A 16,950-nucleotide genomic window follows, 5' to 3' on the forward strand; every position below is an offset into this window, starting at 1 on the left:
GTCTATTAGTCGATTACTCTGATTAAGCCATAAATGACAGAGGACGGCAAGGAACACACAGGTTGGCTTGCCTACTTATGACGCTAAAACGTGGAGTGATCCACAAATATAAAGACGCTGAGCGCCTTATGGAAAGTGGTATGTTACCTGTTAAAGTATCTAATTTGAAATGAAGAGATCCACAGGAGAACCAATGTTATTGACTCAAACGAAACATAATATATAGGCAGGCTAGGCAGCTTGGTGTGGTCTATTAGGATTAAGGAAGCGGTTAGGATTAGCCTAGTGGTTAGGATTCCAGCTTCATTTTCAGGGGGCCGCGTTCGAATCCAGGCACGTACCATTACTTTTCTAAGTTATTTTATGTTCAGTTAAGTTAAATGCGTTTTGAACAATAAAAATATCACACAACGGTATAAATAAAAACATCGTAAGGAAACCTGCATGTCTGAGATTTCTCCATGTTCTCAAAGGCGTGTGGCCTGGCGCTGACCCAGTCCAGACCAATCGGTCTGGACTGGGTCAGCGTTGTGGCCTAAACCGGACTGCGGCGGTTGGTGCGATGGGGGGAACTGTGTGTGTATGTGTGGATAAGAAAAAATAAATTGCCAGAAGTTGTACGCAGAATGAATTCTGGAAAAACGTTAGCCGTCTAAGAAGTCTTCTTTCAATCAAAGTTTAGATTCCCTGATAATCCTGTGGGATATTTTAACATTATCGCAAATAGAATGGACACCCTGCTAGTGAACTGCGATAGGCGTTCGACCGTCAACGATTTGCACACTTTGTGCTAATAAAGCACTAAACAGTCTATTTGCCATGGCACGTCACGTCGCAGTTCGCAGTTGTGAACTTGCCACGGAGACTTCCTGACGCTTACGCAATTGACGTAATAGTGATATTGTTTTGGTGAAGTGTAACTCATGTTGAGTTAACGATGACCACTTATGGACGGTGGACTATGTTCGAGGGTGCCATGGATGCCGTTCAGGTAATTAACTTTTAACAACTGAACTAAGCAAACTAGGTAGTAATTTATGATTTGTCACCATATTTATTAAACATTGCATAGAATCTACAAAAAAACAATAACCTAAATTTCAGTGCATTATTATTTTAAATTGCGTGGCGGTTTGCATAATGCATAATCAGTGACGGGTAATTTTTTGGTGAAATAGTTATTCTTGTTTTGTAAATGACCACTTTTAGTCGGTGAACAATGTCCGAGGGCGCTGTGGGTGCTAAAACTTAAAAAAACGGGACCGCTTAGGAATGTTTTTTTTCTATAAATACTTACATACATTTTGTCATAATTATTATTAGGTACCTAGTTTCATTGCTTGCTAGTATTTAGATAGCGTAGCGATTTCTTAGCAATAATAAGGTTAGATGCCAATTAATTATGTTCGAGGGTTCCGTGGATTCATGTGATTCCGTGGTTTAATAAATTTTAAACAACTGAACTAGTTCAGTAATCTAAATTTTTTTTCTCTTATATTATATTTTATAAGTAGTTAAGTAGCTAAATAATTAAAGCTAGGTACTAATTAATATGGATTCTTAATAATAATAAATAGGCATACCTACTACGTTTGGTAGGCGGTTTCTTGCATAAGCTTTGCTATGTACCTAGTAGATACTGGTAAAGAACTAATTTCAAAATGATGTCATTTAATCAGTTTTACATATTTAGGTTGTTGGTACATATCGATATGAATATACACAATAATAGTTCTGTGCGTTGGTTTGTTCTATTAATTAGATACCTTTATTTCAGCGGTTGCGATAAAAATATAACGTGATAGGAATTTGTTTGAAAAGACTCAATCGCATTTTCTTTCTTCTTTCATAAGACATTTTATAGCTATTCAAATGTAAGCCTAAACTTTAATTACTAACTTACCTTGTTCGATAAGTAATATTGTTCTTTACGTAGGTACTTGAGTAGGTACGTACAGCCTCAGAAGTGAGATTCAAGAACCTTCGACGTTTTTTTGATTTAAGTCCGCCCACCCATTCACTTTTGTGTTTTTGGGCTTCAGTATTAAAATACGGTAAGTATACTGAATGAAGCCTTAAATATAGTGAACTACAATAGTTAGGATTACTACCAAGGAATGTAAATTGCCACCCAATTAAAAAAAAAAGTAGATCTACATGTGTTCATACAGACTATAAATTATAAATAACGTAGCTCATAATAATGTATGAATGAAGGACAAAATATTTCATGTCAAAATTTATTGTTGCCTTCTATATCAAACAGGGTTTTTTCCTCTAAAAGATACACAGGAGATTATTTTTTCGACGCCACTTTCATTATGCAAAAGCAGTGGCATGTTTCTAGCTTGCCGGCGTCAAAGAGATTCATCATAATTTATAGCGTAGATTCCAGCTTCGGCAAAGGAGGCAGCTTCACAAGTTTTTTTTGTTCTTTAACCGAGATATGACGTCTGACACTCGGTTAAATTAAATACATTATATAATTTTTTTTTTAAATTTTCGTATCTAGGTAGATTTTGCGTATCGGGGTGAGTTGATGAGTTGCTTGGTACCAATCTTAATTTGGACATCGTTATTTGAACAATCCAAAACATTTGGTTAAAAACATTCCATATGCCATCCTCTTGTCAATACAATAAATATGAAACCTAGCATAAACAATTACGATTACCAGTACCAGATTGTTACTTTAAAATCTTTTTTATTTTTGGTTTAAACGAGCCATATTTATAAGGAGATCACTGTCGCCTGAAACACAGGTTTATACCTAGCTTAGGGGCAGTTAATTTCTTGAGTAATTTACTTGAGTATACTCAAGTAAATTATAAAAATTATATATGTTCAAAAAAATACCACCTACCAAAACACCCAGTACAAAATTCAAAATTCAAAATTCATTTGTTTTAAGTAGGCCTTAGGCATAGGCCTAGATAATAAGCACTTTTGAAACGTCAAGTCTGTCTGTGTGTAGTGACTCTACCACCGGTTCGGAAGGCAGATTCTACCGAGAAGAAGCCGGCAAGAAACTCAGCAGTTGCTCTTTTCCAATATCAACAATTTACATTTTACTAACACTATAGACACGGTACCTCATCCAGTAAAGTACATTGTGTATATATAGCTATATACTTATTATTAAAGATGCAATGATGATTGATAAAATGGAACCACGATTAAAATATTTATATAGGAACAGAACATCTTTCTGGCTTCTATTTAGAATCTCTCTTCAGAAGCTTTGGTACAGTCGATATAACCCAGGCTTGTCGTTTTTAAAGGGATTATAAAGTCATTAACTCTATCTACAAAAGTCACTGTTCCATATATATATATATATTTAAATAGTAATAACCGAGGGACCAAGTAGATGGCTCACCTGACGTGAACTGGAAAACCATAGTGCATCGTCTATAAGAATGGCCACACTTCGCAGGGCATGTAAGGAACACGTGCGGCCCTGTGTCCATCAACGCCATAGGTGCTAAGCCTCATGTACCTGCAATTATACCGGCAACCACGCCCTGCAACCGGAACACCGCATTGCAACAATGCTATAGGTATAATAATAAGCGTGGCGTTATTACTTCCTCGGACGAGCTCTCTCAAAAAAACTATTACTAGGTACTAGGCATCTAAAATGAAGGTTGATTTAACTAAGGGCATCCACATACGATCTTTGAAAATTTTATATAGTCGAAGTCGCAGTAAATGTGTTGTAGTAATACAATATTCGTATCAACCAAAACATGACTTGGTAAATGACGTAATCTGGAGCGGTGAACGTAGCAGAAAGGAAAAGTGGGCGCACTACCTGAACTTAATATGTTTGCCTCGAGAAGCGCCTACGCACACCACTCCTTGCTACCCTTCCTACGATGTTCGCAGTTATTTGAAGAATCTAATATCTACCTATCGAGATATTGCGTAGGTTCACTGGTTAATTGAGCAGCTTCAATCTCAAAGAGCGCTATTTGACAGTTATATTGACAGTAAACCAATGTGCCACTTGCGAGCTAGTAACTATTATTAACATTGTATCTATCAATTTTATAAGTAGATATGAGTTTAATGATCGCAGGATCTTTATTTTTTCGAAGACCTGACTAAGTTTTAATGAAATTGATGATATTAATTAAACACGATACTGTATTTGATATAAGATTGTACGAAATTATCAAGTATACTCATGGAATGTGCTAATCGTTTCAATATATTGTTGTACCTACGCCAGAAATGTTTGGATGCACGTCTACTGTTTTCACAACAATTAAAAAAATATTGTTAAGATCAAAAAAGTCTGGAATAATTGTAACGATAATTTAGAATTCAGGTTGAACTGGAATAAAACTGGGGTGTAAGTGGGTGTGGCTAGTACCAGTCAGCCTCCCAAATTGCCAACCTCACCTGCACGTGGTGCACCCTGCCGTTTAACCGACGAGGCTCTGGCGACCGACAAGTGGCGGTATAACCACTTCGAATTGGCTAGGCTGAACAAATGGCACAGACCGGTGTCGGGCAGCAGCGACGCCGGGGCGATCAGTCTAGCCCTGCGATGACCAACCCGCCTGCCCAGCGTGGTCATTATCGGGCATATCTTTAATGGGAAGGAGAAAAAAACCACAGCCCCTAGTTCCCGGCGGCCCCGCTATTCCTGGCTCTGGCAGCGGTTATGGTAACGGCGGGGCAAGGGGTGTTAAGAATCTCCGGCAGAGATTCCGCTGCCAACCCCGACGACTTGACCTGGCAACATACAACGCACGCACGTTGAGGACCGATGGAAAGGTGATTGAGCTGGAAGAAGTGGTGAGCAAGTTGCGCTGGGATATTATAGGATTGTCTGAAGTCCGGCGAGAGGGGGAGGACTCGATAATCTTGGAATCCGGCAACTTGTTTTACTACCGGGAGGGTGACCAACAGTAACAGGGTGGTGTCGGGTTTATCGTCCACAAGTCTCTCGTCAACAATGTTGTAAAAGTCGAAAGTGTGTCGAGCAGGGTAGCATACCTTATACTCAGAATTACCAAACGGTATTCGTTGAAGGTCATACAGGTATACGCGCCGACTTCGGCACACCCAGACGAGGATGTAGAGGTTTTGTATGAGGACATTTCAAAAGCCATACATGCCTCGAACACCTACTACAATATTGTGATGGGGGATTTCAACGCGAAGCTTGGCGAGCGAACTGGTTCAGAGTTGAGGGTGGGGCAATTTGGGTATGGGCAACGGAACCACAGGGGTCAAATGTTGGCTGACTTCATGGAGAAGGAGGGCCTTTATATGATGAACTCCTTCTTCAAGAAGCGGCCACACAGGAAATGGACCTGGATAAGCCCCGATGGTTCCACGAGAAACGAGATCGACTTCATCATGTCTACCAAACGGCATGTATTCAATGATGTCTCTGTGATCAACAGGGTTAAAACCGGAAGTGATCACCGTATGGTAAGAGGCACATTGAGTATAAACGTTCAACTTGAAAGAGTCAGACTGGTGAAGTCTACACTCCGGCCTACTCGTGCCCATATTCAAAACCCCGAGAGCTTTCAACTAGAACTACAGAACCGGTTCGGTTGCCTAGCAGATTGCGACACTGTGGACGATTTGAACAACAGGCTGGTGGAAACTGTCCAAACAGTCGGGTCCAAATTCTACAAGGCCCACCGTAGAAACAAGGCCAATAGGTTCTCAACCAATACACTCAAGCTTATGACGGAGAGGCAAGAGATGAGACTACAGTCTATAGCAGACGCGTCCGCTTACCGGCGGATTAATAGGCAGATCTCTAAATCACAGACTCGTGATATGCGGCACTTCAATACAGAGCGTATTAAAAATGCCATCGAGCAAAACAGAGGCTCTAAAGTGTTCGCTAGAGATCTGTCTATCGGTCAGAGCCAGTTGATGCGACTGAAGACCAATAATGGTAGTCTTGTCTCTTCCAAACCTGAGATCTTGGGTGAGGTTGAGAACTTTTATGGACAGTTGTACACCACAGTACAGACGCCTGTTGAAGATTTGGCTAAGGATCCTAGAGCCAAATTAACTCGACACTATACCGAAGATATCCCAGACGTCAGCCTATACGAGATTAGTGTGGCTCTCAAGCAGCTTAAAAATGGCAAGGCGCCGGGTGATGACGGAATAACGGCAGAACTCCTGAAGGCAGGTGGAAAACCGATACTGAAAGTCCTTCAGCGATTGTTTGATTCCGTTATTCACCAAGGCACAACGCCAGAGGCATGGCACAGGAGTGTGGTGGTTCTGTTCTTCAAAAAAGGTGATAATACCTTGTTGAAGAATTACAGACCCATCTCGCTGTTGAGTCATATCTACAAGCTGTTTTCGAGAGTCATTACGAATCGTCTCGCTCGTAGGTTTGATGACTTCCAGCCTCCCGAACAAGCCGGTTTCCGTAAGGGCTTTAGTACCATAGACCACATTCATACGCTGCGGCAGGTTATACAGAAGACTGAAGAGTATAACCGGCCACTTTGCTTAGCGTTTGTGGACTATGAAAAAGCCTTTGATTCGGTGGAAACTTGGGCTGTGTTTAGGTCACTGCAGAGATGCCGAATTGACTACCGGTATATCCAAGTGTTGCAGTGTTTGTACAAAAACGCCACTATGTCAGTTCGTATACAGGATCAGACTACGAGACCAATCCAATTGCAGCGAGGCGTGCGACAGGGAGATGTTATCTCCCCGAAACTATTTACCGCTGCGTTGGAGGACGTCTTTAAGCTTCTGGAATGGAACGGACTTGGCATCAACATTAACGGCGAGTACATCACTCAACTTCGGTTTGCCGACGATGTAGTCATAATGGCAGAGACTCTGGGAGACCTAAATACGATGCTCGATGGCCTCAGCAGAGCTTCTCAACAGGTTGGCCTACGAATGAACATGAGCAAGACGAAGATTATGTCTAATGCTCATGTTCCGCTTCAACCAGTAATCGTTGAGAACACTGCACTCGAAATTGTTGACGAATACGTATACCTAGGACACACGATCCAGTTAGGTAGGTCCAATTTCGAGAAGGAGGTGAACCGCCGAATCCAACTCGGATGGGCAGCGTTCGGGAAACTCCGTGCCATCTTTTCGTCAGAAATCCCTCAGTGCCTGAAGACGAAAGTCTTCGAACAGTGCGTGTTGCCAGTGATGACCTATGGCTCTGAAACATGGTCGTTAACTATGGGCCTCATAAGAAGGCTTAGAGTCACTCAGCGGGCGATGGAGAGAGCTATGCTCGGAGTATCTCTACGCGATCGAATCAGAAATGTGGAGATTCGTAGAAGAACCAAAGTTACCGACATAGCTCAACGAGTCGCGAAGCTTAAGTGGCAATGGGCCGGGCACATAGTTCGGAGAAAGGATGGACGTTGGGGTCCCAAGGTGCTGGAATGGCAGCCCCGTACTGGTAAGCGCAGCGTTGGTCGACCCCCAACGAGGTGGACAGACGACATTAAGCGCGTCGCAGGTAGCCGTTGGATCCAAGCGGCTCAGAATCGTGGAACTTGGAACTCCCTACAAAAGACCTATGTCCAGCAGTGGACGTCTATCGGTTGATGTGATGATGATGATGATGATGGAATAAAACCATGTTATATCGTATTTGGAAAGGTAGCCCATACATTCTTTAAAAATAACCTTTATTCAGTGTATACCAACGGTCAGGTAACTTTAAAAAGATTACAATTTTTTTTATTTTTTTTACTAAATGTCTATATTTATTTTTCTTTTCCATATATTTGCCTTCAAACTAAAAGAAAATGCCTGAGCCTTTCGTTAACGTAGCATGGCATTAAGTTTCCGATTGTATTGTATATACTAAAAAAAAACAAAATGTCTTTTTTTTGAGTGCAAGAATTAAAGTAAAATAAAAACAAACAAATCTTTCAACATTATCAAATAATTGTAAAGCAATGTTTCAATTAAAAAACAATGTTCTTTTTTGTTGCCTTCAAATATTTAAACACTTATTAGAAAGCGGCGACTATATTATCTGCTAGAGTCAGTAGTCACGATTTATGTCCAGTTGTGGTTTATCTTTAATTTTTTCATGAATGACTAAATAGAAAGTGATACAATAAAAACAAATGTAAAATATTTAAAGATACTAAGTATAGACATAATGCTCATTATGATTTTAACGTTAAATAATAGGAAAACAAGTTTCTCTATAGATAGATGCGCCTATTCATTAAATTTTAATGGTTAGTTTAGGTATAAGGTACACCGTACATGCAAACTCTTTAGGCATACAATTTTGTATCTACCCATTTAAGTTGAACTTTCGAAGTTGGATTTGTTGCAATGGTCATTAAAAAGCTCTTAGTAAATATATTCAGGTAGGTGGTAAGTACTCTATCTTGTAATTATCGTGTGAGGAAAATGGATTTTCGCTGGACACCTAATAAAACAAGGCCCCGGTGAAGTCTCATCTTCATCACGTCAAAAAACAAACAGCAAATCTGGCAATTAAAAACATGTAAGTTATTATAATTCCAGGTCCATTGCAATTCACTTAGAGCGTTACATTAATTGTTTGAACGTTTCGAAACAACGTTTCTATTGTGGTGTGGCTCATGATAATATTTGTTCAGGTGTGTGTGCCGTGTTCCCGCGGGCCGCGATACCTTTAAATGAATGGGCGAATAGTGCGGCGATGTGCGCATGTGTACTCGCTCTATAGCGCATTATATACGCCCGAGGCACGTGCCCGCGTCCCGTATGACTGATTGGTAGCGAATGGAAACAAGCGCTTTGATTGAAATATCGATATGACGATAGCTTTAGGTTTAAAGACATTTATTCTCAAAAGAAACAGTTTCACTTAATGAGAAATTAAATATTAACATAAAGAAGTGGTAAAATATTATCTAGGTTAGTGTGATACAAAAACAAAACAAACACAAAAATACAAATGGTGGCGCGTTTTTTAAAATTTTAAACAATGCTTTTTAACTTGTTTTTAAATGATTTAAAAGATTTCTCGCAAAAAATCTCTTTGGGTAGACTATTGTATAGTAGTGCTCCCTCAACCTGTATAGTTTTACTGCCATACTTAGTTGTAGTCTTCGATAATCTTAATTTATGCCTATTTCGTGTACTTAGATGTGATTTAGTTTTAAAAGTAATTTGTGTATGTATGACTTCGGTAAGTATTTTTCTAACTATGGAAGCCTCTTCTAAGGAAGGACGGTGGTCATTTTAGTAACCTGAACTTTGGATACGGAAGTTCTCAACCGACCGGGTACCGGGTGTTTTCAACGAAGACCTAGACAAAATCCAGATACTCCAACTTTCTTTTCTATACAGAAAAAAAATCTCTCTGCAATTTGTGTTTATTTTTTAACTTCGTATCTCCTGGATAGTATTAACATTCTTCTGTATTTACTCTGTATCATTATTCCCTATCTCATACAGTTGTTCGCTTGAAGATTCTGCGAGTATCCAAGCTTCTGCTCCGTACCGCAAAATTAATAACTTTTACAAAAATTATAACATCCACTCGGATGAAAATGCGGACATTAGTTAGGTAATAATTCAGAAAGATGGTGGATGGTACCTAAATATTAGTATAGCTACATTTGATGCGATGCCCTATATGATAAATGAGATACGCTTACTTATCTGTGTTATATAAATAGCTCTATTTATATGCTAAAATTAAAACAGATAGTGCAAAAAATTATATCGAAATTAAAACAGCTTTATATATGTATACTTATTCTAGTTTATGGCTCAGATACTCCAATAAGCAACAATAGTGTGATTACGTCTTGTTGAACACCTTTAGCTGTATAATGGTGTATTTTGACAGCACGTCAATGACACCGCCGTTCGCATTTACGCAGCAGTTCAGTGACAATAAAAGGAGTATTATAATGGGGCGTAGACATGTCCGAATCTTTAAGCATATCGCAGGCAATCCACAATCGGATGTTCTACGATCTGTTAAAAAAATTAAAAAATGCGTTGCGTTGGATTTGGGAACGGTCAATTTATTATAGTTTTTGTTTGCAATATACCAGGAAAGTAAGTTAATGTCTTTCTTAGTTCGCAAAGGTTGAGTTGTGGTAATGACTGAAATAAATTAACCATCTACATATAAAGGAGTTGTTGGTCGGTAGTTAAGGACTACATTCCATATAAACTAGTACCAAAATCTATATGTGATTGGGCTAGTTTTGAAAGTTTTGGCGCCGCCGTCTGGCTGTCACTTTAAATGAAGATTTCCATGTGCACGTTATTTATTGCATACGGCTCTGTATGAAATTCTATAGCTCACTGCCCGAATTCGCTATATAATAGCTTTCTGTGTAGGTTCTCCGTGTCTTAACTGCAGCGAATTATATAAATCTTCTTTTCAGCCATCGTGGTTGAAAATCATAAGGTTGACGTTCGCATATCATTGAAATACAATAAGTGCTCGATTTTGCTTGAAACAAGTTGCTTTTTTTCGATGTCCAACATTAGATAATTTTTGTTCATTATTTTTTACCAATGTATAGTAGCCATTTGATAGATTAAGAGTGATCCACTTTATCTATCAAATGGTTACTATACATTGGTATAAAATAACAAACAAAAAAATATCTAATAGGCGAATTAAATTAATAATTTCATGTATAAAAAAAAAGCTTTCTATATCGATTATAAATGGCGCGGTGCGGAGGCGGTATTTTATATAATTCATAAATTGTGGTCGTGCAGCAGAAATATATTGGAATTGTTAATTTGACAAGCTGCTCCAAAATGTCTTAATGTAGAAGTTAATGTTTTATTTTTCATCACTACTACGAGTAGGTATATCGTTCACATTAATTATTTTGAATATTACTTTGACTCACTGAAGATCGGATAGATTGTCGATATTCCAAGATACAAAAATCACTGTATAAAAAAGCATTTTCTCACGAAACTGTCTTAAAATTGGAAGGTTTTTTGCATTTGTTCTTTATAAGTGTTCTTAATGAATCGGATTGCGTCTTGTGCAAATCATGCGGGATGCCCCGGTGGGCCTTAACTAAGCAAATCCGGCGAACGATTGGCATTCTGGTAACCCTACGCGGGGTGAGCTTGCGCGGCCGCTCTATCGCGATAGCGCGAGCACGCCGTACGGTATACGGACCGCCAGTCCGTACGCTCGCGCTTATCGGGGCGGGTGTCAGTCCGGTGTCATCGTTGCGTTGTCGTGTCGCGCCGATTTTTGGATGTTCCTGAAGTGTCTGATAAAGCTGACTGAAATGAGAGCTTTTTTGTGTCGTGCGATTTTTCTGGGTTAATGCAACATTGAATCGTGGTGGGTTTTAGTTTGTGGGGAGCGGGCCTTCGGAAAAGTGTTTTTCTTGTTGGTACGAGGCGGCGCACGAGCCCGTAGTGTCGATTCGGTGGATGGTGCGGCGCGGGCGGACGCCGGGGTGCGGCCGGCGGCGCCGCTAGCAAAATGTCGATACCCCTGGGCCGGGAGACTGTTCTCCCTACGCAGGTGAGCCAGCTTTCCCCGTTTTTCCGTGCAGTATACGCGCGGCAAAATTGCTGATTGTCTCAAACGATATTAATCTCGGCTCGTGCACTCGTAAAGCTTTTAGCGCTCTACATAATTTTAACTGTTTTAGTATCTACTTGAAATATTGTTACAACGGTTTTCTTTGTTAGTTGGTATATTCATTTATTATCACATTCGAGGGAAGAAATTTCTGTTGAGATACGTTGTCCTTGTGCATGTCATATCCTTTTTCATGTTAATTTCAAAATTAGTTACAAAATAAATAAATTAATTTTGTAATATGTTTTTGTATTCATTATTTTTTTTCAGTTAAAGTAGCTTTCACCACCGGTAGTATTGAGGTTTATTTTTTACGTAAAAAGGGTAAGATATTTGAAGCAGTTAAAATTTATTTGCAATTATATACTTATAGGTAGTACCTACTGTCTATGCCATTTATAATATTATACAACTCTTTAAAATACATACTAGGCATATTACTTGTAGGCTTGTAGGTAGGGTACTCAATGTTTCAATCAAATTCAAAGGCTATATATCCAGTAAATTCTAATTAAAACATAGCTCAGTTTTCTATTTCTCTTTTACATATTTACACTGATTACAGTACCCCTGACTTACGACACGTAGGTATATATTTTGTATTATTAGAAAACATTAATGTAACTTAGGTAACTACTTAATTTTAGAAATATATAGTGTTTTTACCTAAACTTGGTGGAAATATCAATTTTACAAATTTAAAATGCATATAAAAAAATTCGGGTTGGTCAAAGCGCTCAGGACGCGATTGCCAGAGAATCGCAGGTTCAAATTACAAAATTTTTACATGTATTCGAAATGAAAACAAAATTATGATTTTACATAAAGGGTTGTGGTGCTCTTACATATTAAAACTAATTTTCGTCACAAAATGTATCTCATCCACATGAGATACATTTTGTGACGAAAATTTGTGACGACTCTTAAAATAGTAGGTTTTCTTATTTACGTCACTTATTTTGGCTGTGTTATATTTAAAATAATGATTATAGTCAAGGGTCTGATAGCCTCATGGTTCCATTATAAATTCTCCAAGTGTTTCTTATATTATTCAAGTAATTTTATCAACTGTAATCGAGAACGAAGGAGGCATACTAACAGGTTGACCGCTCGCTTATCAACCGCTTTATCAAAACTGATTCGCAGAATCATTTTCGCGGCTTGCAGCTAGACAGTATAAATAGAAACAAACGAGGTTGTAAGATGTAGAATGATAAGAGAAAGGATGCAGTAGCCAGTATCAATAGTCAAAAGGACCAGTACCTTTACGTTTTTGATATTCCATGGAAACAAGGGCACCAAGCGCGAAGTTTCCTCATGTTTCTGCAAAGATATGGAATTTTTAGTTTTTCCCTTCAACTTTCTTACCGTATGAGTTAAAATTAAGAGTGAATTTTCTAGGCAAGAGCACTTCACCATAAGACGTATGATCACTTTCCTTCAGGTAAAATTCCAGCCCAGCGCTATCAAAACTACCTATAGGTACATATATCTATTTATACCTACTTATATATTTAAAAAAATATTAAGTTTTCCGTCCTCATAATCGATATATTATTTCGAATCGATTATTATAGTCCATTCTTGGACTCTACCAAGATAAAGAGATCTCATTAATAATTGTTATTATCAAAATAATTATGTAAGTAAATATTTTTTTTGGTTTTTAATTTCTTTTTTTAACATCCTTATAAATCATAATATTATGAGGGTATTTGGTTATATTTCTGAAAATACAAATCAATAATTTGTGTTGATTCGCTGTATCATACAATTATTTATGTAGGAGGAATTAAAATTTTTGTTTTACTTTTTAACATCTCTTTTCTGTGTAAAGTATTGCAGGTATTAATTTTTTTTTATTTCACATGATAATATATAAATTAGGTTACACAAAATTTAGACACATATAGTGCGCGCACGAATGTGTGTGGTATTTCGCATAATGTAAGATTCCAGGGAAAAAATCTCAAAAATATTATAATAGCCGGTCCCCAATGAGGCAAAAAAGGACATCAAAAGAGTGGGAGCCGCTTGGAGCAAGCGGCCCAGGACTAGACCGTGAATTTTGGAACTACAAAAGCCCTATGTCCAGCAGTGGACGTCAATCTGATGATGATAATTATTTGTTTAAACTCTAAACCATGAGCGGTCACTTTACACGGCCCTATCATGTATGCAGTAAATTAGGATTATAAACAAAGTAATTACTTTATGGTTGACGGCCGACAAGTCCATGGCCGTGAGTTCGATTCCCACAACTGGATGATGTTTGTGTGATGAACCTGAATGTTTTTCAGTGTATGTTATTAGAGTATGTTATGATTAATGTATATTATTCATAAAAATATTCAACAGTCATTTTAGTACCCATAACACAAGCTACGGCTAGATGGCGATGTGTATTGTCGTAGTATATTTATTTATTTGTTATTTATGGTACATTAAGTATGTAACTAAAACTATCAAACTAAAACCATCAACGTTGTCCAACATTCCAATAATTAACGGCACTAATATCAACTCTATTACCTACTTATTCGATTAGGACTGGCTTAAAATGTCTTAGACGTTTTTATGTCCCTGCGAACTGGTCTATTTAGCTACTAACTCAACCTACATACAATACTAGATAATTGACATTTCAAATGAATAAACAAGATTAAAATGTTCTAAATTCTAACTGTACACGGCGTTTTATACAAATTAATAATTATTCAGGTCACAATGAGCAAATAAGTTAATTAACATTGTAGTTTTACTAGACTAGTTTTTGCCATAGTCGAATACCACAGACATAAAAAAAGTTGCTTTCTTTTTTTCGTCCAAGTTCATATCACGTCCCTAGAGTACTATTTCATTTTAAAAATAGCGTTCAAACAAAGAAGTCCGTTATAAAATTCCAATAAGCAAGGGCATAAAGCGAAAGCTTTTTAATCATAGATACTCGTATAGTCTGGAACAGTTTGTCTGTGAAAAAAAATCCGCTTGATTTAAGAATAGGTAGCTAGGTACCAACGACTGTTATTCTGTATTTTATTTCTCTTTTTTTACGAGGACTTTTAACGTGTACCGATTACGTCACTTCCGAAACAAAGGTCACATTTATAATTACTTTTTATTGTTATTTTATTTATTCTTTTATTTCAGGCTATTACTACGATACTTAATTATCTTACTCATTAAATGTTTTTCTTTATATAAACTTCAAAGACTCCGATGAGGGGTAAGCTAAGACGCTGTTAAGCAATTTTGAAGATTTCAACGCATTACGTCAAAACCTCAAGTGTGTGATTTTCTTTGATGAACTGAGCATTTTTTAGTGTCTCTTGGGAGTCCTCGATTAGTCCTTTTCGAGTGCTTTCGTAGGTGTCACGTATTCCGATAAGAATGTCTATTATCTATATATATAAAAGAAAGTTGCGTTAGTATGGTGTACCATCTATAAACTCAAGAACGGCTGGACAATTTTTTTTGATATTTGATTTTTTGGATTTCTCTTAGACCGGAATAGGATCTCGCTCGTAAGTATCAAAATATAACATTCATCAAAAAAAAAATATCCGCGGTACGAAGTTCGCGGGACAGCTAGTTGTAAATAGAAAAGTAGGTATAGTTCAAATTTCAGATCAATAAACACTTAGATTATGGGTGATTTTAAGACAAATATAATTAAATTTGCAATGTTCGTCTGTCTGGCAGAGCCTAAGATCTTTTTAACTTTTGAAATAATTAATATTTTTAAGTTCACGTTCGCTAAGACTGATAAGCCATGTAATATAACGAGGTTTGATCTGAATCAACACGCGTTGCGTGCTGAGTTACAGGGAGGTTGAATTTTATAATTGACGGACAAATCTGATTTTCCACGTAATGGTAAGTGGAAATCATTGCCCAAACAGAGCAACACCCGTAGGGCATGCAAGGAACACATCATTCAAAGAGCCTGTAATTACACTGGCGACCAAGTCTCTTAGACCTTAACATTGCTCTTTGGCGGCAGAAATAAGCATTGCAGTAGTAGGTACTTCTGCGGACGAGCTGTGTAACAAAAACTTTACTACAAAAAAAAACCTTTCTTATCTTAGCTAACACCCCAAAAGGAACATTTCGAAATTTAATGTTTTATATGCATTAAATATCAAATTAAATCGTTGTTTTTGTACTTTGGTGACGATAATAATCTTTATTTACAGACATTCATTTATAAAACAATAATATAAAATTAAAATTAAAAAAATTAAAAATTGCATTAGTAAAACAATACCTGATCTATGTCAGTATGTTATTTCGCATACCTACCTACTATTATTGGGCTATTGTTTAATCCTTTCTTATCTAACGCCACAAAACAAAGTTAGTATATATAGGCTTTAGTACTTTGGTGATTAATAAGTCAGCTTTCGTATTTCGCTAGTTCATCATTATAGCTTAGATTCTCGATTCTATTAATTTAAAAAAAAATTAGTTTATTATTTTATGTCCTTAATAGTTTTGTACCCGATAAATAAAATAATCAGTAGGTACCTAAGTTGGCTTATGTACAAAAATGTAAGTAGATTTCTATATATAAGCACTGCTACTAAGTGGCAAATGAGTTTCCCCGGAGCTGCCGGTCGTAGTTCAAGGCTCTATCGATCCAAGCCAAGGTTGGCCGCCATTTACGGATTCTAAGGCATTATCCTCACGTACCCTTTTTTTTCAATTGTGAGGTTTTGTTTTATAAGCTTAAGATTATTTCATATAATCATTAGGCGCTGGGTAAATATGTTCATGTTTATTCTTTAAAATAATTGTTTTATAAATGTAAAACTAAATAAAATCTTAAACGTCCTCGAAACCACCGCAGCGAGGCACAGTTCCTAAGATGCTGGCAGCATTGCCCCTTTGGATGGCCAAACTAAAATGGATATTTTAAATATATAATTTTTTACCTTATTTCCAAAAATCCTCGCGACATTTTTCACGCACGTCCAAAGATTGGCTGGTAAAAAATGCGTTAGTATTTCGTCCACTTTTTGTGACACGTTTTTTGGTTGTGAAATAAAGTGAATTATCTAGAAATTCCCAACCCTAAATAGGTTGATGACTTTATTTTATAGCCATCTCGGGTTGGTTTTTTATTGTTTTTAATTTTTAGTACCTGCATATCAGCCAATCAACGCCAAGCACCAGAAGAATAGATAAATCGTTTTTTTGAGACAAATTCCGATATTTAATGTTTAATGTATATACAAGATAACTACAGACCGAAGAGTCGTGTTAATTTATCATTGTATATAACCGTAGACAAAGTTGCGCTTATCGAATAATCTGCAAATATTCCGGTAAAGCGGAGTGAAAGCATTAATATCTAAATGGGTCATGATAATTTAGAGTTATTGTCGTAA

At 37.4% G+C, this 16,950-nt stretch overlaps 1 protein-coding gene across 2 annotated transcripts in view; it reads left to right on the top strand.

The window, feature by feature from the left end:
• Window positions 1-863: 863 nt before the first annotated feature.
• Window positions 864-16,950, top strand: part of LOC120630209 (breast cancer anti-estrogen resistance protein 1) — a 127,748-nt gene continuing 111,661 nt past the window's right edge. The window contains exon 1 of one of the 2 annotated variants that reach the window (XM_039899344.1): window positions 864-991. In XM_039899344.1, the coding sequence (XP_039755278.1) occupies window positions 938-991 (54 nt within the window). In that variant the 5' untranslated portion in view covers window positions 864-937. Of the gene's footprint in view, window positions 992-11,108; window positions 11,501-16,950 lie in introns of those variants that run through there. The other variant, XM_039899345.1, reaches the window with a different exon arrangement.

This window comes from Pararge aegeria, chromosome 16 (assembly GCF_905163445.1).
Source record: "Pararge aegeria chromosome 16, ilParAegt1.1, whole genome shotgun sequence".
In the NCBI taxonomy this organism is placed as follows: Eukaryota; Metazoa; Arthropoda; class Insecta; order Lepidoptera; family Nymphalidae; genus Pararge; species Pararge aegeria.